The 23,835-nt window shown below is 42.1% G+C and overlaps 1 protein-coding gene across 1 annotated transcript in view; it reads right to left on the bottom strand.

The window, feature by feature from the left end:
• The window catches only part of LOC146622374 (furin-like), a 76,918-nt gene that overhangs the window by 29,056 nt on the left and 24,027 nt on the right, over positions 1-23,835 (bottom strand). The window contains exons 4-5 of the mRNA XM_085365087.1: positions 2,481-2,591; positions 2,160-2,253 (exon numbers count right to left, since the gene is read on the bottom strand). Coding sequence (XP_085221213.1) covers positions 2,160-2,253; positions 2,481-2,591 — 205 coding nt within the window. The remainder of the gene's footprint in view (positions 1-2,159; positions 2,254-2,480; positions 2,592-23,835) is intronic.

Raw genomic sequence — 23,835 nt, 5'->3', positions numbered from 1 at the left:
TCAAGCATAAACACATTTGCATGTATGTGCCTGTGCTCAAGAAAACTCAGTTTTGCCATTTTCTGCAAATTACACTGCCAACACATTGCACATCACAGTATGATGGTTTTTTTTATCTCCTCTATTCTCAGATAAAGCACATGACACTGAAACCCCAAAACAATTTATATGGCATCTTCAAGCTCCCTTGACTGTAGGCAGAAGTTAACTTTTGAATGCACTTGTGCTTGATTTCTGTCCTGTCAAGGGCAACAGGAACATTGAAAGACTATAGGAGCAGATTTACATCACACTTAAATATTTTAAAAAGCATCTTCATCAGTCACTTTATTAGTACACCTGTATGTGTAGCATGTTAACGAAAGTATCTAATCAGCCAGTTATATGGCAGCAGCTCAAAGCATTTAAGCATGTAGACAACTTGCTGAAATGGAGCATCAGAATGGGGAAGAAATGTTACTAAAGTGACTTTAAATGTAGCATGGTTGTTGGTGCAAGAAAGACTGTTCTGGGTATTTCAGACGATGCAGTGATTTTCCCACACAATCATCTCTAGGGTTTAAAAGCAATGGTGTGAAGAAAAAAAAACGATCCAGTGAGCAGCAGTTCCCTGGGAAAAAAAATGCCTTGTTGATGCCAGAGGTCAGAGGAGAATGGCCCGACTATGTTAGGCTGATAGGAAGGCAACAGTAACTCGAATAACCACTTGTTACAACCAAGGTATGCAGAAGAGCATCTCTGAATGCACGTTTCTTCAGAAGAAGACCACACTGGTCCTGTCAGCTAAGAACAGCAAACTGAGGCTACAGTTTTCACCTGATTAATGACCTAATTTCTGCTCCAACACTCGGATGATATGGTTGGAATTTTTCATAAACACCAGAAAAGCATAAATCCATCCTGCCTTGCATCAGCAGTTCAGGCTTCTGGTGACACTCAGTGACTGGACTGACACACACACACACACATACCTTCACACACTTCACTACCTCAAGCACCTATCTGTACAATGTCACGCAGACACACACACACACATTAATACATCAAGTTACTTTTTGCACAATGCTCAGTCTTTTGCACAACCCACTGTCACTGTTGCACTTTTCTATTGCACTGTTGTGTCTGCATTGTTCTGTTCTGTCTGGTGTTGCACTGTTTTTTGCAATTTTTGCACACTTGCACTTTATGTAGTCCTGTGTTGATTGTCTGTTATATGTACATGATTGAAATGACAATAAAACCACTTGACTTGACTTGACTTGACTTGACTTGACGGTGGTGTATTGGTGTGAGGGATATCTTCCTGGCAAACTCTGGGCCCTTTAATACTGTTTAAACACCAAAGTCTACCTGAGTATTGTTGCTGACTATGTCCATGCCTTTAGCAGGGTAACACAGCATGCCACAAAGCTCATATCTTTTCAGACTGGTTTCTTGAATGTGAAAACAAGTTCAATGTACTCAAATGATTTCTACAGTCACCAGATCTCAATTCCATAGAGCACCTTTGGCGCGTAGTGGAACGGAAGATTTGCATCAAGGATGTGCAGCCAAGAAATCTGCAGCAACTGTATGATGCTATCATGTGAATATGGATCAAAAACTCTGCGAAATATTTCCGGCACCTTGTTGAATCTGTACCATAAAGAATTAATGTAGTGCTGAGAGCAAAAAAAGAGTCCAACCCTAAACTAGCAAGGCGTACCTAACATGGAGTGTAAATGTATATGCCTATGCTATTGAAAAAAACTCACTTTTGGAATCTTTCTTTGAATTTTTCTGTTATAGTTTAACATTTTTGAAAACAAGCCTGTTCACTTTCTTGCTGTAATTTTTTTATAGATTGATATGTTATGGCTCATATCATGCACACAAAGACAAAGGAGAAGGTAAAGTCTTTATAAAGCCTTTAAAAAATGGAAAGGAGACAAGTAGCCTGCTTCTGTTTTGCTGAAGTCCACCTGCTAGCTCCTCTGAAATTCACTAATTCACTGTTTTCAGTTTTCTGTGTATGCTTAATCTGGAGAAAACTTCTCAGTGAGTGGAGAGTAATATTTCTTTGCAAGTAGGTGAATAATTACATTTACCAAAAACAAATTAATGCCAAAAAATGTTGTAAAATGTCATGTATTTAATCAAAAAAATAAAAAATTACCCACCTGGACATGCTCAAGAGTGTTGATCTCATTAGCCCTTCCTCGACAGGCTTCTGATTGGATGTTCACATTGACTCCTTGCCCTGGATAAAAGATTCTAGCCAATACAAAGTCATTACCTCTGTAAGTCGAAAGCCTCAAAAGCCTCTTTTCACATGCTCATTTCACTTTCATATGTATGCATAAAGCAGTGACAGGACAGATGAAGTTGAGTTAAAGATCATGGATGCTGATATCAAAACCAGTTTCTTGGGGGCTAATCTGAAAATCCTTAGCAGATAGAGTCAATAAAGTTTTTTTTGAAAAAAAATCTTTGTATTTTACCTGGCAGGATCAAGCGTGACTTCTTGTGTGCACTTCTTCTGTGAAGGAACACTGTGGAAGTGTGCGGCCTGCTGCACCATCAGCCCTGCATCCAACAGTCCAAAGCCGTACCTGCAACAAGGAAGGAAGAAGCAGTCCATTATGTGTATTTGTGAATATGATGAGCAGGAGCATGGTGTTGCGTTTTTATCCTCACAAACGTGAAATTGGAGGCTTTTTATGTGGGTGGCTGAATGTGGCTGCAGGAGCAGAGTAAGTGCTAATGGCTCCGACACGAGGAGGCAACAAGTCATTGACGAAGATGATGTTGTCCTCTGACACAATCGCTTCCCGCTCTGTCCGTGCTGAGGCTGAGGGCTGCTGTTTGTGCGCCTGTAATTGCCTGGAGGATTGATTCTGAACAATGTGCCATCTCACGGACTGTAATCAAGCCTCATTATTCATTCGTTACTACCCCAATCTTGGGGCTGGAGACACAATGGCCGACCCTTAAGCGGCGTTGCTGCCTGGTGACTGTATGACCACTGCTTATCATGCTCTCTTCTCCACTTTACTACTCATCCCTTTTGAATCTTCCCCTCTCATCTTTCCTCTTTGGCCTCTCTTTTTCACAGAGCAGCCTGCTATTCAGTCTTGGTTTCCTCTCTAAATTCTCCTTCACCCTCCTTCATCAAACACAAATTTCTTGCATCAGAACTCTTCGCAGCCGCCTCAGTGATGCTGAAATCACAGTCTTCGTAAGTCTCTCTTTAATTCTCCCTCAAATCTTTCATTTTCATGCACTTCTCCGCTCACCGTTCCCTTTTGTTCAAATCGCGCTCCTCAGACTGAGTAACGGGGCAATAACAACCTTCATCGCCCCTCCTTCTTGGAAATTCAGAGGGGGTGACAAAGAGCTAATTCCTGCCATTATTACCATACAGACCTTATGACGTTAATCTGCAATAAGTGAAATTCATTATCCTGATGACGGGGTCTCTCGGAGCAGCAGAGCGAGAGACGGAGACAGGAGAAAGGAGAGAGCTGATCAATAACTCAATCTGCTGCCCTGCATGGGGCTCCATCTCCTCTGTCTCAGACTGTCAGTGTTTCGGAGGAGGAGACGCAGGATCTGCAGCCCGCATCATGCTCGTCCTAACAGCACGCAGTGCAATCAATGGACACAATCTAATCAGCCACTATCACCACCAGTGACTTTTAGCATGTAGGGCCCGGCATAACAGCATTAAGCAGACGGCTGTTTGGGGTTGAGGTGCACTACAGAAGTTCAAGGTTATTCAGAGGTTTTGTGAAAGCTGTGAAGAGCTTGAGCAAAACACAGCCGACAACAGCTCAGTGCAGAGAAGTGATTCCTCGTCTTACCCCCTTTATCCTAATGAGTTCTAAATGTGCTTATTGTATATAAATGAAGATGACAATGTCTTTATTTATTGATCAATGTGTGTTTAGAAGTCACCAAAACTGAACTGATGACTAGGAGCTGTGGCCCTGAATTTGCCCTAATACATATTTAAAGATGGATTGCTGTTATTGCTTAATGTTTTTTTGTGTTGTCAGTGCACCAAAAACTAAAGTACAATGTCTCTGAACTCTTTGTAATTTACTCTTGAATATTTTAGATAGACTGTTTGATTGAAAACAAAATCTACATGTGAAATCTACACCTTTTTGCTGAAAATGGTGCAAAAAGAGTTTTTCCTTCCCACTGTTGCCAAAATGCTTGCTCACAAGAAGTCATATGATTGTTGTGTTATTCTCGTATGCATTATTGTAGGGTCTCCCTTACAATATAAAGGGCTTTGAGGCAACTGTTGTTGTGTTGTTGGTGCTGTATAAGAAAAATTGAATTGAATTGAAAATGCATAGTATTTAAGTAGCAACAAGATAGCTGTTGCACTGATGCACATTTGAGGTTCGCAGCAGCTTCAACTATTTGGTAATGGACAGATAAACCAATCAGGCATAATATTATGATCATCTGCCTAATATTGTGTTGGTTGGCGTTGGTCTCCCTTTTACTGCCCTGACCTCTCGAGGCATGGACTCCTAGACCCCTGAAGGTGTGTTTTGGTATCTGCGCCAGATCCTTTAAGTCCTGTAAGTTGTGAGGCAAGGCGTCATTAGATTGGAAATGTTTATCCAGCACATTCTACTGAATTGGATTGTGATCTGGGGAATTTGGAGGCCAAGTTAACACCCCAAACTCGCTTCTGTGCTCATGTTATGTCAGACTCGCCAAGTAGTAAGTCTGACTTTTAGCTTTTTTAAACCTTATTTTGGGCAAAATGTTTTTTTTTAATTTTCAGATTTAATAATGAACTTGTTAAGTTTCAGTGTGACCAGTGAAATTAAAGTTACAGTTCTCTTTCTAGTCATGCACACAGGGGCATTGAAATAACTGCTGATTGCTGACAGTTGTTTCGTGAAGAACTTTGGACAGCTTATTAAATGTCATGTTAAACATTAAATGTCAACACTACATAGCAGTTTGTAATGCTCTGAGACAGGAGCTTACAAGCCACAAACACTATCTAAGCAGCAGCCATAGAGCACTTCAAGGAGCAGCTGTCAATACTTGAAATTCCGAAAGTTACCAAAATAAATTAGCCAGATAGGGGAATAGTTGGAAATGGGAAAACACAACGGAAACACTAGCACTAAAAATAGATTACCCAAGATATTTCACAGTGTGGAGGAAAATTGATACCTTGACTTCTCATAAAACAAACTGTTGGTGACCAGGCCTTGCCACCATGCTCCCTCTTAGTGATTAAATGTATCCCTCCTACCCAGCGCCCCTTAGCAAGAGTTGTGCACCTATTAAATCGTATGGCTCCCACAGATCGATCGGGCTTGCCCCTGCTCCACAGCCATAAACCCAAACCGGCATACAGTGTATCTGATAGAGAAAGCTGCAGGAAACAAGTTCCCCCACGAAAGAACATGATGAAAATGACAGATTTTATGTCCCCTGCCATGTCAGTGAAAGAGCACTACTGAGCCGGGGCACTTTTCAAGTAGACTCCCCAGCCTTTTCAGACGTCTCATCATCAAGAGCAAGGACTGGAGAGAGTCGTGCACCTTCTAAATAGCATTGTGATTTCTGGAAGGAATTTGTGAGTAGTTTGATATCAGGATTGCATGTGATTGAGATTTTTATTTTCTTTCATTTTTTTGGAATCCTGCAAATGTCTTTAGGATAAAACCCACATAGTGTAAAGCATATCAAGTAATTAGTCAGAAAAACACAGTCATCCAATTTTCAACTTGTTCCTTCTCCACCTCCTGCGTGGTCGGAAGGAGGCTGAGCCAAGCCGATTACAGAATGACAGCCGATCTTCTGTCCACGCAGCACGAAGCATGTTAAACCCCCTCCGACCCCCCGCCTCCTCACATATGGAACCCACGGTCCTCACATTTTCTCTATCCACTTTCACTCCTCGATGGCAAATGCCCTTCCAATCTCTTACTCCCTCCTTCTTTTTATCTATTAACATGAAGGCCACTCCCCCCACCCCCCACCCCAACACACACACACACACACACACACACACACACACACACACACACACACACACACACACACACACACACACCGCTCCATGGGGCCTCTTTGTAACTGTCGAGGAACCCTTTTCACTTTTTGTTCTGTGGGGTTTCCCAGGTCCTTTCTCTGTTGATATTCACACCATCTGCCAAAAGCAGAGGAAGGTGCACACAAACCCAACTCGCACTTAGACATAGAGATCTTTGGGGGTTAAGGTCTTTCCTTCGTCTTTTTGCACATGGCGCTGAAAACACAGCTTTAACAACCTCTATCCTGTAACCAAAACAGATTTCTGCAGCTACCAGGGGACCCAGCTACGGCGGTCTCAACCCTTGTTTGCAGTGGTACGTCCTGCTAAGTCCCCCCCAATAGAAGTGGCTGTAAAGAATCACTCAAGCCGCACTAAGCAGCTGCCTGTGAGTTAGGTCATTTTCCCAGGAGCCACAGAGTGGGCATTGGCAGGACCTCAAAAAAGGGGGACACCATCTGTTCAGTGCCTGAAAAGGTTGGTGACACCTTCTGTGGTACCAACAACTTCTAATTAAGTGGCCAGGAATGCTGCAGCAGCTCCAACACATGATTGGTGGACTTGCCTTAGTTACCCTCTCCATCACATCTGGGCACCCACTAATGAAAAATGATCGATGAGAGAAAACAAGATCGCTTGGTGAAAGTGATGTGACTGTAGAAACCTAAGAAAAACTAGATTTTCTTTTGTGTGGGTTTTTTGTTTTTGGTTTGGTTTTCTTGCCCTCCTTTTGTTGCTCTTAATTGAATGTTTATCAGGAGCATAAAACAACTGCATTAGCCCTTTGGTCAATCCCAGCGTGGTTGGTTTCAGTTATATCATAATGCACTAATTTCATTAACATTAGGATTTAAATGAAATAACAAATAGACTTAACATTCTTCTGATTTCCATCGCTCTTGCAGCCAAATCTGCTGCTCAGAAATGTTACTAATTAGGCTTATTAAGTAATTAAGAAGAGGTCTTAATTATATCTGCGCCACTGGGACCTGCACGGCTGTAATCATGAAATGCTGTGCCGCGCAGCTCAGCTTTGTTGGTGTGGATGTTACACAGTTTCATCCATTAAACTGTTCTGAATGTGTGTTGGGTTTTTTTGTTTTTTGTTTTTTTTTTTTTACAAAGAAAAAAAATAGATTTTGAAATATACTTTTAGTGCTGTATTAGACAAATATCTGCATGATGTTAAATTACAGAGAGAGAAACACTCAGCAGCCTTCAACAGCACAGTCTCAAAATGCCAAGTGAATTACCTTGTGAAGAGTTAAAAGTTTAATGAAATATATTGCGGGGAGGAAAATGAGGGGTTTGGCACGGGCATGGGACTTAGTCTCGGGAGAATGGGCCCCGAACAGCCCTCTCAGTTTTCTATAGCCATCAGTCAAAGCAGCAGCCACCCGTTCCCGTCTTTTACACAAGGAGACTTCTCTGGAAGCCATGATGATCTATACCCCATGACCTCACTCTCAGTGTCCAACATATTTTGATTTGTAGCTCGAGTGTTATTCAAACACAAATTCAAAAGAGGATGAAATTCGGCAGAGAGCTTTTGTTGGACGCGCACCAAGGTACAGTCCTTTTGGATGTCTCTGCCCTTGTGTGGAAGGAAAGACGGAGTGCGAGAGAGAGAGATTGAGTAGCCCCTGCACTACAAGCTTGGCAAAAGATTCCCACCCGGGTCCCAAGCGTTTTTCTTTTAGTCCGGACAAAGCAAACACCGAACCAGGAGCCTTTGTTTGTCTTTTCAAAGGAATGGAGATTTAGATGCCACATCACTAAAACGTGACAGAGCAAACGCACATGTAATGATTAAAAAAGTCTGTTTTTGTACGTTGGTGACATCTGCTACATGATTTCATCACGGGAGCCACGTGGACTTTAAAGATTCTGTACACCACATGCAGGATTAGAGAATATAATTTGATGACAGGCTTGGGTTATGGGTCAGTTTGGGTGCACATATCATTACTGTTGCACATGGAACAAATCATAAAAATCATCTAGCAAATATGCATAATTTGGAAAGAAACAACAAAGAAGTCAATATGGAAACAGTGCTGACTTTAGTGCAAACCTAACAATGAAGGATACAGCATATTTGTGGTCAGTAGTTAATACCTAAGATCATTAATCCATAGTTTTATAAATATTTTAATGCTACTTGTTCTAAGAAGTTCAGCTTGGTTCTGGCCATTAGTCTACAGCCACAGCAAAACAATTTCACTTGGAAAAAAAGTGGATTAAAGATGAGTGTGCGGACTATAATGGAACTTTATTTTTTCTGAACCCTCCCCCCACCCCACCAGCAAAATATGAGAATTGCTACTTGTACATGAATTATGCATCAGTTGAGGTTTAGAAGAGTGCAGGGTCCCTTCACCCACCCCCTCTTGTAGCGCAGTAGGGTGGAGTGGGGTGATATGTCTGTGTTTGCGTGTGTTTGTGTGTGCGTGTGCAGGGGTTTGGGTGGTGGGGTGTACTGGCACCCCTCTGTTTGCCTGCTGCACCCCCCTGCAGGGAGACACGGCACCCCCTGCAGGAGGTGCAGCGCTCCGCTTCCCCCTGTCCCCCAGGGCACGCAGAAACATACATAAACACACGCTCGGCATATTCAGCCCAGTTTATCTGCTGACCCATCCATCAAATGCACATCCACACACACACACACACACACACACACACACACACACACACACACACACACACACACACACACACACACACACACACAATTACCATCAACATTGTGCGTCTCTGCGTAGAAGTAGAGTTATTATTCCAACACTTCAGGCTCACAAATACAGGGACACTTTAGAAATGTGTGGAAATTTGTTTTTAAAAAAAAAGTTTAAAGAGACGACGTTAAAGCAAAAACTTGAGAAGTACGATCATTTATGCAATTGAACAAAACTTGTACGTCTAAATAACCAATCATAATTTCAGGTCGGGGGTCCGCGGCTTATCCAGACTGCCCGTCTTCTTCTTTCTGATTCTGCCAAATTCAAATTAACACAAGGGCTTTGTTTCTCCTGCCCACCCACGCTCCCACCTACATAAAGAACCTGCAACCTCTCAATTATCCAACAATTACCTACACATAGATCTACTCTCCTTCATAGGAAACAATATCATTGCAGAGCTACTCCGAAATGAAGTGATAGTGGGGACTGTTAGTCTGCGGATGAGCTATTTCTTTAATTACCCTGCACATGCACACACGTTCTCTCGCTCTCTCTTCTAAATAGTGGCGTACATATAGACCACAGGCTCAGTCACAGAGTAATTGGCTCAGCAATGAAAAAAAGAGCAGCTCTGGATAATTAATTAATCTATCTGGCTGGGGCAGAGACGCGAGGCCAGTTTTCCAACCCCACCAGGGAGCCAGAGAAAGACCCGCTGCCCTCGTACGATCTATGACCATGACGAAACAGAAATGGCTCGCCACAATGCGTTAGGTGTGTATGCACCTTCTCACACAAACATACAAGTACATGCGCGGGGCTCTCATATCAGCACAGCCTCACAAAAACACTGCAAAACATGCAGGTATGTGAACTCTCAACTGTGTGCTGCACTAACACGCTCTGGATGTGGATTTACAGACCTAACAGAGTTGTGAGACTATTGATCTCCGGTCAATTCTGCAGACAGACCAAATAAGAACAAATCAGACTGGTCTTGTTCAGACTCAAGATTGCATTGCTTTTATTTACAGAGATACAGTAAATGTAGTTAGGGAAATGCATGCAAATATTTTGGCACTTCTCCTTCCCACGTCCCACTTTTTCTGTCGTATTTTTTTACAGGTTCACAGGAATGTTAAAAGGACATGCAGACATTAACCGATGTTCACTCCTTGCTTTTAGCACAGGATGTTTCCTTGGGTCAAAGAAATCATCTTATGTCAGGTAGGAAACCTACCTGTTGACTAGAAGTCAAATGTTCTTGTTTTAAGATGCAGTGTCTTTTTAGCTTTTCACAGCTCAGGAACCATCAAAGTGAAGTGTGTATCACTTGGATTTTCCTTCCACCTTCATGTGGTGCATTTTGGAAAATTGCCTCCTAACATGGACCTATTGTACTTTTCTATATTTATTGTGATTTATATTTTACATTCTCGTCAACTGAGTTTTATTTATATAGTGCAGTCATCTCAAGTTGCTTTATATTGTAAGGCAACGGCCCTACATTAATACAACCCCAACAATCAGATGTATGTTTACATCATATATATTGAACCAATCCGTTCAATATCTGTGAGTGTCAAAGTTCAGACTTCACATTTGAGCAAAACACTCAGTTTCAAACAGTTTTTTTTACTCTTTAGTCGATAACCCTAATTATGTTCATGCTCACAACCTGATGTTTAAACCTTGTGTTTGCAAATGGAAGCCAATCAGAAGAAGGGTGGTGTTTTAGGAAGAGGAGTTAGAAAAGCTTGTTTGAGAGAAAGGATGAGCTAAGGGGCTGACCCAGCAGGCCTAGTACAAGATAAGTAAGTAATATTTTATTTAAATGTGGGGTGCACAACAGGGAGTTTAGTTCCTGGTGTATGGATAATTAGCTCCTGGAACAATCAGATAAAAAAAGGTGTTTTTCTTTTTTCATGAAATTGGTACAGAAAGACCTGCTATCCATACAAACTGGTGATACAAGTGCTGAATGTAAGCTGTGGAAACAGTAAAGAGACCTCTGGCACATTTTCACCTGCTTCCACTGCGCAAGGAGAAGGGAGGAGTATGCCTGAAGATGTCAAAACTCAAGCAGTGCTCGCAGCACAAAGAACAACGTCACTGTGGAGCAAACGTTGAAGCACGTTATTCTGATAGTAAATACCATCTGTAGAAGCACAGGAACACCATATTGCATTGAGTAGATTGGGAAACAACGTCAAATAGAATTTTTGGTTATTTAAATCTTGGCAGAGGAGTTGAGGTGAGGAGTGGAAGGCAAGAGTGGAGCGCAGCTTTTCCACAACCATAGACAGTTTGTCTCTCAGACTCTGGGTGGGATCTGGAACTTGAGAGTATTTTCCCCCTCTTTTTTTTTCCACCACAAGCCTGTGTTAGTGGTTGTCAGATCTAACAACAGGATGGGAGAATAAAACACACACACCACACACACACACACCTCAGCTGAGGAGGGAAGTGGCAGGTACATCACGTCTATGGTAATAGAACAGCAGATGGAACTGGCAGGCACACACAGCTCCTTGTGCTTTGAGACATGCACACACATGCTCTTGCATGCGAGCGTACTTATTCAAATGTTACAAAAACACACTGACACAAACACGCAAAAATAAGCTGCTTTTACCTCACAGTGCTAAAATATCACAGCTGAAAATAAATACACAGCCTTAATCCACACACGCGCTTAACAAGCTAGGAGTTTGACTTTCTCCTGCCAAAAGTGCTAAAAAGCGCAGGTCAGCTGGAATAAGATTCGTATAAGAAAAGGAGACGTGTCAGGATGTTGGTCCGAGAAGGTGCTGTCTGTTTCTGCTATGTCCCTGTGGGGCAGCACATGAGCAATGGCTTTGCCACTGGCCCTGATAATCTAGGAGATAAATCATCTTTAGTCACTCTCTAACAGCCTGACAGACAGACAGCCCTAAGTACCTGGGAGGGTGGCAAAGGGACACTTTAAAATCTCCAGTGATGAGGGGGTATCACCGTGAAGAAAACAGTTAGCTGCCCCGAGCTCCCTCATATTTCCCAGAGTTTCTGGCTGCCATTTTGGCTCCGTCTCAAGGCGCTATTCCGGCTCTATCTCATGTCACCGTCCTGGCTGCCATTCAATTCTCACGTTGGCTCCGGTTCAGCCTCCATTCTGGCTCAGTTTCAAGCTCCACAGTGGCTGTTTTTCAGGGGGCTTCATTGTGGCTCTGTTTCAGCAAAGCCACCCCTCCACCACCTCCCTCCCCATTTTCAGTTTCAGCACCCCAGGTAGCTGGCCTCCTGCCCGGCCTGCAGATCAGTGGGAGATCCAGGCTCAGGCCTTTTGTTTGGGGTGGCATTTTGCCTTTGTTTTCCCATCTCGCCTGTAATCTAAACACCCAAAACATCTCATGCTTGACAAATCGGCCCTGAGACGGGGGAGCAGCGGAAGACAAACGGCTGGAAGCGGTTCAACCCCAGGCAGGACTGATGGTGTCCGACTGGGCCTGACCTCCCAAAGGTTAAAGACACGTTCACTTACAAAGCAATCAATTACCCAGGCTGTGTGGGCGCTTTTAACCAACCTCCCCTCCTGCCTTCCACACAGCCGGCATTATTGATGAGGGTCCCAGCATACTGCACACTCCAACCTGGAGTGTGTATTACATTTCACAATTGAAATAAATCTCAGATTCCTGGTGTTACAGTAGTGCCTACCTGAACGTCTCTGCTGCTTTATGTAGTCTTGCTGCCCCCCCTCTCCCACCCCCCTCCCGCATCCTCCTCCTTCCTTCCTCCCTGCCTCTCTCCCTCCTCTCTGCAGGTTGTTGTAGCAGGTTTATTCTGGTAGTTGGGCTCCGTGGGCCTCGGCAGGCCCCTCAGCTGTTCCGCTGGGTTTGTAATTACCATTTCATTAAGAATGACAGTTTCGGGGGTTGAAGCACCATTTCATCCGGGTCTCGCGGGGAAGACGCTTGCCAAATTTACAGTGTGAGTGGCAATTATCTCTCTTCGTGTCTGCAATTCACCATTTTGTACTTAGTGGCTTGACAACGGCTAGGAACATTTTGCTGGAGTAATAATAGGTCTGGGATATTTACACTGTAGCCCACTCAAGCTTAGCTCTGTGAACAGACTGCTATGAGCTATCAGAAGAGATAGAAGCAAGCAAGAGGAAATACTACAGAGACAAGCACTACACCAGTGTGTACACAGAGTAGGTGTGGCAATAAAACGTGCTTTTTAGAACGCTGAAGGAAAACTGCTCAGTGTGGAGCGGTGCAGTTTGACTTTGGAGGCTCACTCTGTTTCACATATGTGGTCTTTCGCAGTCCAAATAAGAGCTTTTTGGGTTCAGTCATTAAATGTTTTTTACGGCATCTGTAATGTTTCTCTTTTGGCCACTTGACAAAAATGACTCTTAACCTCAGTGGAGCTACTTGGTGAAATTATAAAAGTTAAAATGTGTGTTTTTCTCTTCCAATGCGGGGCACATAGGAAAATGCAACACTTTCATTATATTCCCAAATGCAATATATAACTTACCAACGCGGCTAGTCAGAAGTTTATCACCTGTTATTGTGAAGATGTTTTAAAGTATGTTTTTAAAGTTTGACCTAACCCCCAATCCAACCCCAGTTAATGGGCTAGGATAACTGGTGGTACTAAATTACCCATAGATGTGAATGAGTGCGAATGGCTGTCTGTCTTTCTGTGTTAGCCCTGCAACGAACTGGTGACCTTTCACCGTATGGCAGCTGGGATCGACTTCAGCACTCCTACGACCCTAAACTGGATAAGAGGAAGAGAATGGGTGGATGGATTTTCAAAGTTTGTTTTCAAACTGGATTTTCAAAGTGCATTATCTTATACGTGAACATGGCATTCTCATCCCTATTTTTCCTTCTTTTCCCATAAGGGAACTCTTTAGAATTTGATTGCAGCGTTAGACACGAGGGACCAAATCTGCAGTCTCAATCTTCCAAATTTTTCCCCAAAGTGCTCCAAGAAATGGCTGTAAAGAATAACAGATACAACTGAACATTATTAATGCCAAACAAAGGTCATTCACAGCCTTTAAGGGGATGAAGTGAGTTACTGACTGCAGCTCAGATCACTGACTCCCATGCCTTTGCAATGTGCTTGCTTTGCGCACATTGACACATAAGACAAGAGCAGTAAGATTGTACAAAATGTGCATTCATAGTTCTGTTATATCTAGCAACACTCGTAGGTGAAGTGAAAAAGCAGCAATCACAGAAATTCATATTGTTTAACCTCTTAAGCCCCAAGCCTAACTGATCTCCTGCCTTTTGCTCCTGTATCAGGGGGCGTTGGGGCTTAAGAGGTTAACAACATGAATAAACTCTCATCCTGAAAGATTCTTATAATGCTGCACTTTGCTGTTCAGGTAAATGTGACAGAAACAGTTGTTTAACCCACATAAAACAGGAGCTAAAAGTTGAATTCATACTGAAACGGTGCTGCTTAAACTATACGACCAAAATGTGACTGAGAATACATCTGATCACAGACTTCTCAAGAAAGAGATGAAATGAAGGCCAGTTTGGACATGAAAAATGATTGTGGAAACCAATAACTACTTAACTTTGTTTCATTAGACAGACATAAAAAAAAGAAATATTTATGCTTCTGAATATCTATGCAAATATCTGTGTTCAGCAAACAAGAGACAGGAAGTGTGTGTCTCTGTGTTTACTCCGCTCTCTCTTAAGAACAAAAAAATGGCAGCCATCAGCCTCGCTGAGTTATAGTGACATGACTCACACAATGTCTACTGCGAGTGACGGCTGCAGCTCTTTTAATTGCATGTCTGCGCTGAATGATGGGATACTTAATTCCTACACATTACACACAATTGCTTTTTCGCAGTGGCAGAGGCCCGGGGAGGCAGCCGAGGCTTTCCGTGGCCATATGGAGAGGGAGGCAGTGCCCAGGCTGAGTGATCGGGAGCTTTCCGCCTTGTCTCTGTACCAGAATGGCTGCTATACTGTACTCAAGCTGCAGGACAGGCACATGAAGACACACAAACACGCACACACACCTCAAACTGAGCACGCACAGAAGCGAGATGCGGTATCGGCTAAGGCTTAGTCTTAAAATGCTAGCAGATACATAAGCTCTCTCTCTCACTTGCAGTAATGTGAGCACAATCTGCACGGTCTCACACATACTGTACGCGCTCTCAGTTACATACACACTGTAATCTCACACGCAGAGGACATGCAAGCACACACAGGGAAACTCACATGTATTTTCTCAGATACAAACACTCACGCGTGCATGTAGATGCACACGTGCACACACACACACACAGTCCTCTGTGTGAAGTGTGTTGACAGTCCTGTCAGCTCACGGTAGCACCATCAGGCACCCTGCTGTCCTGTGAATGGGTCAATTCTCCTTCTTCTTCATCTCTCTTATCGCTCTGTCACATCACTTGTTTTCTGTTGAATCTGTGGTAAGAATAGAGCTCGAGCGCTACAGTAGCTGGATAATGCAGTATCGCTCTGACCCGAACTTTACAGACACAGGAATCTCAGTGTCTTAGTGTAACCAAACATACTGTACCCACATGTACGTGTGAATTTAATGGGGGGGCAGGTATAATGGCTGAAATGTGCATGTCTTTGTGGATCTATCTAAGGCTTTTGTATTGACTGGAGGAGCTGCATTAATTTTGTAGACATCTGTTGCCTCTTTTTGTATACGATTCAAGTAGCGTTTTGTGTTTTTTAGGATCCTGATATAGAGGGTCAATCACTGGATAAAGCACTGCTATTAGAAGAGTACAGGAATCAAAAGTAAATGGTAAAACTTGCCAGACAGGTAACCAGTAACTGTTAATTAAAAATATATGGAACATATTTCTTGAGTACTATGAAGTTCCATGGGCAATCACAATCATTAAAATGATACTTTCCCTGTAAAACTCTGATAATTACATAAAGCAGACCGAATCTCAGCATTATCTATGTGGCAGAAATAATGCAAACCCAATGCTCTCCTCAGGTGCAGTGGTTGACAGCTCTTAGAGAAGCTAGCATTACTGTTCAATGATGTGTCCCTGGAAATACCTCGGCCTCCACAGATCCTAACACACCTCAGTGCATACACAATTAGGGAAGAGAGAGACATGTAGTATATAGTGAGGAAGACAGAGAGCCTGCTAATGCATTTAGTAGCCAGGCCTCGTTTAAGAAAAGCCCTTAATGACTTTAATTGATCTTTATTAGCTTCAATTAGAAAGGGACACTGGGGAGGAAACAAGGTTGTGATTCCTGCAGACGGCTCAGTGGAGGTGAGCAGGATCACAGCAACAGTGGGAGACAGTTTCTGAGAACTATGCTGGAAATAAATTTACAGCTGATGTAAAAGCAAAAGGCATAATAGTGGGATTATGTTTTGATGACCTATCGAGCTGAAACCTTGTCATACTGTATGGCATAGGGAGTGACATTAGCATGTTACACTGTGCTGCTAGGTGTAAATTATATTCTCTAACACCTTAAGCAGCTGCCTGAGAATTAATTTCAGAACATACTATAACTTGAACTTCATTTATCACAGGGAATATATTACTAGAGTGAGACTATATATTCAAACCAATGGGGGAGAAAGAATGTGAGGAGGTGAAGGCGAATTATTGTACATGCAAACGTTTTAGGTGCTTCATCCATCACATAGTAACATCTGAGGAACAAGACGAAGCTGTCCACAGTGCCCTGACCTTTAAAAGACACAGTGAGTCTGGGCTACAACAAGAGACAGAAGAACTGTAGCAACTTCTTCCTGACGCTTGGCTTCGAGTGATCACAAACCAACGAAATAACAGAAACATGTTTTTTAAAAGCACCCGACTGAAGCTGTCACACAGTTCTCAAGCAAGGTGTCAACACAGAAAACAATCAGCAAAGTGAAGTTCCAGTTCAAAACCGGCATGCTATCTTTGGATTAGCTGGTTTGACAAAATTTAAAATGGTTTTCAAGATGGCGGCTATCAAATTTCTCTGTTAACCAAGCTTTCTGCCTCAGGCTCTGGGCCAATTCACAGAAAGAAAAGGAACATTTCATGCGTCATTTAACTTCTGCACAAAATGGATCAATTGAGCACCGCCTACTCCAATCAGGGACATTATCAGAGGACTGAGCGACAGATATACAAAGAGCCTAAAAAATATAACACTAAAATGCAACACAAGTAATGCTCCAGAAAATTATTCTGCAGATTTGATTATTAGAATCACACAAAGCAGTAAAAAAGGCCTAAATATACCTGTTAATACATTTACCATTTACCAAACATGACAGCTGCACATTAGAGCTCTGAAACTTTAAATTGCATGCACTTGAAAATGAAAGGTTACTCATTGTGTTCAGTTCTGTCACTCTACACTACAGCCTAATAAAGTAGACGTGGGCTTTAGTTTATTGCTACGTATTGATGTGCCATCCTGGAGGAGTTCGACTAACTGTGCAATCTCTGCAGGGTCCATGTACCAGTAGTGACCCTGGCCCTAGCCAAATGCAAAACTAGTGAAAAAACAGTCAGATAAGGTAAGAGTGGCCTGAACATGTAAAACTATTCCTGTTTTGGGGGTTTTCTCATTGTTGCCCATCTAGTGCACCTGTTGTTAAATTCATTAACACCAAAACAACAAACTGGTTTTAAACCCACTGTGGTACATGCCTGACCAGATCAATGTCCCACAAGTTTAACTGATGTGATGCTGTACTCTAATTAAAAAGTGTTCCTGCTGTGTAAAACATATGCCTGGATAAATTTCTGCATTTTAAAATCTGATTGTGTAAGTACGGAAGAGAACAAAAGTCTTAACACTGGTCTAGTAGTTTTTACTTTCTTTCATAAACACTTTAAAAACTAACTTCCAAGAGCAAATTACACATTTCTCATGATTTTCTTATATCACATTTGGAAAGTAAATCTACTTTTTGTTAGTTTAGGGAAAATTACCATTTTTGCTTTTAATTTAACAGAGCTGCATTTTGCTTCCCATATGTGACAGCTGACTAGAGTCTGGCAGCCCTATAAGGTTCACTGAGCCAGTAACAAAGGGCTTTGGTAATTATGTCAGAGCTCCAGCTCCCTTGCATCAAAGTCATAGACAGTTATATAAGATGCACAAAGCTAGCATAATGTCACCCACAGGTTTATCAAGTCTGATTCTAAACTCTCGAGAAGAGGTTTTGCGCTGTTGCCATCTTGGCGTTTTGCAAATGTAGGTAGCTTGAGGTAACTTGGAAACAGCAAGCTCACTGGCTAACAAATCGTGACTGAGCATACCCAGATAATGCTGCTTTCTGAATGACCAGAATTTACTAAACCGAACTAATTTTTTTGTCAGGTAATTGTTTACACAAGACTTTTATAGGAAGACTTTTTGTAACCGCAGGTCCTTGCCCCCCTTTGGGGGCCATTACAATGAATGCAGCCAGACACGTCAATAGTGGCTTTGCTTTCCAGACCAAGCTATGTCCATCTTAAATACTGTCTATGGTCAAAGCGTGTGCTAATGTTTACAACTACGAGACAAGAATAACTCCTCCTGGTCATAAAAACAGAGTAGGAGGGGGAAAGGACAGCACGTGGCTTCTGGGAAAACAGTTATGTAAATACACTCATCGTCTTTCGTCTCCAATATTTGTGTCAAGACCAGAAGTCTTAATGTGTTAGCTTGCAATGCTAGTCGAGCTAGTCTGTCTGTCTAGCTGGAAACAACATCTGTTGGTCTGTCTGCGTGGAATTAAATCCCTACTTTGAATACACATAATATTCTCCCATTCTTGAGCCTGATTCTAATGGAGTCGACTGGATCACATTCAGGTTTGGATCACAAAATTAATGGATTTTGATGCAATGAATATAGATTAAATGCAGCTTTTACAAAACAAAAATGACCTTCTGAAAGCTTAACTTCTCTAATAACTTCATACATTTCAATTACATTTCTAATTGCTATGGCATTTACATGCTTTGGTACAGCATCTAAACTCTCCTTCATAACTGTTGCATTTCTCTTACACCCTAAAACAATGTTAAACAATATTAACTCTAATATACAAATAAAAAGACGGATAAAGCAAAGACAATATGCTCAGAACTGAAGTGAAAATCTCCATCCCATTCACCGAGTCCTTCCTCCAGCCCACCATCCATGACTTCCTCTTCCCAGTGCCGTGTTTGTGTTTCTAGAGGGAGCTGGCTGACCCCTGACCCCAGGCTAATGAGAGCGATAACGAGGATTAAAAGGGGGTGACTGGAAGGTGTCTGAGAGTGGGGTTTAAACAATTACACTGGGCTGCCAACATGCCTTTCTTCATGACTCAGGAAATTACAGTCTCCCTCTCTTTCTCCCCCACACACTCTTTCAGTCGGCACACAAAAGATAGGGCTTATGGAAAATAATAAATTATCTCGGGGCCACGTTAACTTGGATGTAAATCGCTGGGCAATTATGTTTTAATAGCCCTTTAAGAGAATGAGTAATTGGGTTGACACTACTGGGGTTGATCAGGCTCACCCATCTCTCTTTCCCTTTGTGGCCGGTGGAAGAGAGCTGTGGGTCTGCGAGGCGGTCAGCCGGCAGCACGACTGCAGCTAAGGTGGTTAGCCTCTGAAAAACTGTAACAGCGATATCAGAGAATCTGGATAACTATTTTCATTCTATTAAAATGAAACCTTTTCTTGCTCCAAAAAGACATGCATTGTCGATATCTTTGTTAAACATTCTTCTTTATTCTCAGCATATTTCCTTTTTTGCTAAGATGTTCTCACTCTTCGTTTGCCAGAGATGATTTTATACATAAGACTTTCTCCTGATTAAGTTTTTGTTTTTGTAAAAGGTGCTTTGTCGCTAAGAAGACCCTGTGGCTATCTGTGTCTACCAATGGAGGTGGTGTTCATATACTACATACTTGAAAAGAAGATGTTGCAAAGCAGTTCAAAAGCTATATCTGTACGGTCAGTAAAAATTACATCACTCTACTAAATATAGCTTTTAAAATGACCGGTTGTATTTATAATAGGAGGATATGAAAATATTATAATCTTAATTAAATGAGCAAGGTATCTGTAACAAAAACAAAAAAAAACCTCTGTGCATGGAGTGGGAGGAGAGCCAGATGCTGAAAAAGTCTATTTATCACTACCATGAAATCTGGCAACCCACTGGCTATGTTTGATGACAATGGGCAAAACTCTGGCTGTTGTAGCCGGTGTATATCAGGACCAAGACTTGCTGGAATTTTTTTTTTCTACAAATACACATTTTGAAAATGTTAATTAAAAGCAAAACTGTCACCAGAGAAAAGACGGTGGCTTCAAAATTTTATTGTGACAAACAAACTAGCGAGCTAACTGTTAACTAACTCTGTTCAACTTTGTAAATACTCCTTTTCATGGATGTCTGGATGTTATACTTTATTGTAACATTTTGGAGAAAACTGAACGTTTCATTTAAGATGAAAGAATTTGGAGTGTTTTAAACTGTCAGTCATGCCACAGTGTTTGAGAAGAAGAAGAAGGGTTTGGAATGGCTAATGACGTGAGCGTGTTTAGATTACGAGTGGACTACTAACAGAAACCTGAATTCTTCTTGTACCAAAAGTCTCGTCCCTTACCTACAGATTCTGTATGTTTCTATGAGGACATCTATTAATAGTCAAATTATGTCATCAGACCTTGTAATTTAGCGATCATAAAGGAGAAACGAAAACTCTGGAACCTCAGCCATAATTCCATTTTCTATTAAAAAAAATTGAGTTGCTCAGAATGCACATTCAAACCAACCAAACCACTGTATTTATAGCACAACAGTGGATACTGTCACTGTTTTTAAGGGTGACAAAGTAACATCTTAGTTCACTTAAATCATCAAGAAACAGAATTCAAATAAAATGTTAAATTATATTTGATAACAAATATGTTGCAGGTTTTTATGTCAATCTATATATGTCTGAGTATAATTCTGATTAGAAGCTTAATCGCCATTCTCATCCCTACTATCAGACACACACACACACACACACACATGCACACACACGCACACAGAGCTCAGCAGGCTCCTGACCAGCACCCTTCAACCTCTGAACTCGGGTCCAGATTGTGACCTCTGGATTATCACCGTGTGTCTTGATTTGGCCAGCCCCGGGGGAGTGGCGGTGTAGGTAGAGGAGGCAAAATCGATGGAGAGAGGGAAGAGATCACAACAGGCCAAACCTGGTGAGCTGAGAACCACCAAATGAGACTGGAACAACATGAACAGCAGGGGTGAGGAGGAGGGAAGGAAAGAGGATAGAAAAAAAAATGGAAAAAAAATTGTGATAGGATCTGATGCTAGGCTGAGTTTGACATGGAAGAAGGAAATAATCAAAATCCCCGGCAGGTTGTCGGACCTTACCGCAATGAACAAGCAAATGGTGGGATAAACCTGTATTTATCTTCTTATACTTTCATCTCGGGAAGAAGACAAACGGGGTAGGAAATCGATCAGATGAGCATCTGTTAGGCTTGGCAACAGTCGCAAGTCTGCAGAAATGGATTTTAAAGCCCATTTTTCAATTTCGTCTTCATTACTGTGAGCGTCGTGCAGGCGCTTAAAGGACACTTCCACAGTAAAAGAAGAAAAAAGATCTGCGTGTGCATTGTGCAGGCTACTACACCTCAGTTCTTTGCCCTGTTTCCTTTCATAGATCCACAAGACGCAGTGAGTGCTCGACGTGGACAATTTCTGTCATGTTTTCCCACAGAGGTAATGGAACAAGACTAACAAGTGTTTTTCTTTGATAAAACTTCCTGTTATTTAAAAATTAAAATGCTATCTATGTAAGTGTTATTTACACAAACACAGCAGAGGTAAAAAAAAGAAATTGCAACTTAATTGTGAGCGTGTGTTTGGTCTATCACGTGGTGGGGATGAGGCATGTTACATGTGTATGATGCAGCACAGCTCAAGTTGTCTTTTAAGCTTGCAGGCTTCACCCCATTTGTGTTACAATACTGCGATCACCTTTGAAATCTGCACTCAAAATGATTTAACACCACAGCAGTTACAAGTTTTCACTGGCTCTCTTCTTGTCAGTGTGCTTACAAGAATTTACACAAAACCTGTGGTTGTCCATTTGTTTACTGAATTCTACCAGGATATTTTAGACAGTGGGGACTTTATGACTTGATATGTTAATCAAAAATATCTACAGACATCATTTCTAGAAGCCAGGGATGGCATTTGGTATCATCATCATTTATAAACAGAAAACAACTGTTACTGCTTTTTGTCGATGTGGACAGTATAAAAGATTTTACCGTATAAAAATTCATCATAGCGATAGCTTTTAAAGGTCCTTCGTGTGCTCACAAGGCCTTCTACTTAGTATGCTTCCTGCACCTGCGTGTCTTTATATCTGAAACTGTGTCATTGTGCCTGTGTGTATCCTTTTCCTCTACCTCCCATCCTCCCGCTGTTGCTCGCCGAGGTTCTTTTATTCCCTCCTGAGCAGCTCTGTCACCCATGTCGCCGGGGGACAAGGAGAATGTCGCGTTTTTTCCCCTGGATCAAAAATTTACGAGCAATTAAAAGGCGGCCGACGCCCAGCATCCATCAACCCCTGCGTGCAGCCAGGTTGGGTGAGGGGGACTTGCAGTAAACCACAGGCTATATACTTTTATATCTGTTTTCCCTCCGAAGAGGGAAGGTTATGACAAAATTATGTTTTACTGTTCCTGGATCCGACCACGATGTAGAAATCTTTCATGAAACAGGCTCGTTGGAGGTCAGAGCCTTTAGAAGGGAGGACATATGTATGTGTATGCATGTAAAAGTGTGCGTACTGTTCATGTCGGGTGATTTTCAAAACCACGGCAGAGGCCTTAAAAACAAAAAGAATAGCTCTTCCAGTTGCTGAGGGAAGAGTGACCTAATTACTCTGTTGTTTATTACTGCAGAGCTCTGATTTATGTCCCCGGGCTGATGGAATTTCAACACTGAGTCTTCCTCGTAAATAACGACACATTCTTTCTGTATTTGATCACGCAAACACACACAGCCCTGCACAATGATCCATTGCGACACACCTAATACACAAAAAGGCACGCGAGGCCTCATACATCAACGCAGTCACTCTTTCACTTTTTCTGGCTCCTCGCGACAGGCCCAGACTCATTTGCATCCTTAATTGTGTTGTAATGTACTTTTAATTTGAAAATGGAGGCAATTAATTATTTTGATATGGAACAAAATGCCGCAAATGTAAACATTCTAATAGTTCTCCATGAACAGAGTATCATTTTTCAAAAGAGGGATTGAATCTTATCTCATTTTTTAATGCCACAGTTTTTTCCCTCGTTTTTTTTAAAGACACCATTTCACCACTCATGCATTCTCCTTGATATTCACTTTGGGTTTTTTTGCAACCGGGGCAGCGTTTCTTTGATCTATTCCACCACTGTTATTTTCTATCTCAATCTCCCACAGGATAATTACTGTAGTTGCACCTATGCTATCAGAAGAGATTAAATGAAATTAAGCCCGTCTGGACGCTCTGCTTGTTCTCCGTACGTCATCCCTCTGCTGCAGACTCTCCTCCTTCTATTTCTAGGTTAGAGAGGCTTCGAGTGGAGATGTGAAACGCAGATTTGTTGCTGTGTTTTTTTTCTTCCCTTCGCAGACCATGTGATCAATAGGTGTCAATGTTCAAAGACTACAGAGCAACGCCAGAGGAGAGGAAAGGAAAGGAGAGAAGAGGGAGATCCATTTGTAGAGTTCCTAGAAAAAAACCCTGACAAATTCACTCCCTCAGTCTGATAAACTCAGCACGGAGAGAGACAGGATGGATGCGTGTTATTCCTTTTTCGTCTTTTCACCCATTTCCATCACCTTTCTTTCCCTCTCCCCTCTCAGACTCATACACACAGTTTTTTTTGTCCTTTTATATCTCTATTCCCCCCCCCCCCCCCCCCCCCCCCCCACTCTCTCTTCTGATTCTCCTGAGGGTGCTGGGAGCCGGCTGACATCACAGCCGGCCCGGCAACAACCTATAAATTATGAGTGACAAGTCTTTGGACCAATAAAAGCACCACCA

Source organism: Diplotaxodon limnothrissa, linkage group LG11 (assembly GCF_057381915.1).
Source record: "Diplotaxodon limnothrissa isolate DT_005_m linkage group LG11, D_limnothrissa_male_GT1.1, whole genome shotgun sequence".
NCBI classification, from domain to species: Eukaryota; Metazoa; Chordata; class Actinopteri; order Cichliformes; family Cichlidae; genus Diplotaxodon; species Diplotaxodon limnothrissa.
This window is presented reverse-complemented; position numbering and strand designations above follow the sequence as displayed.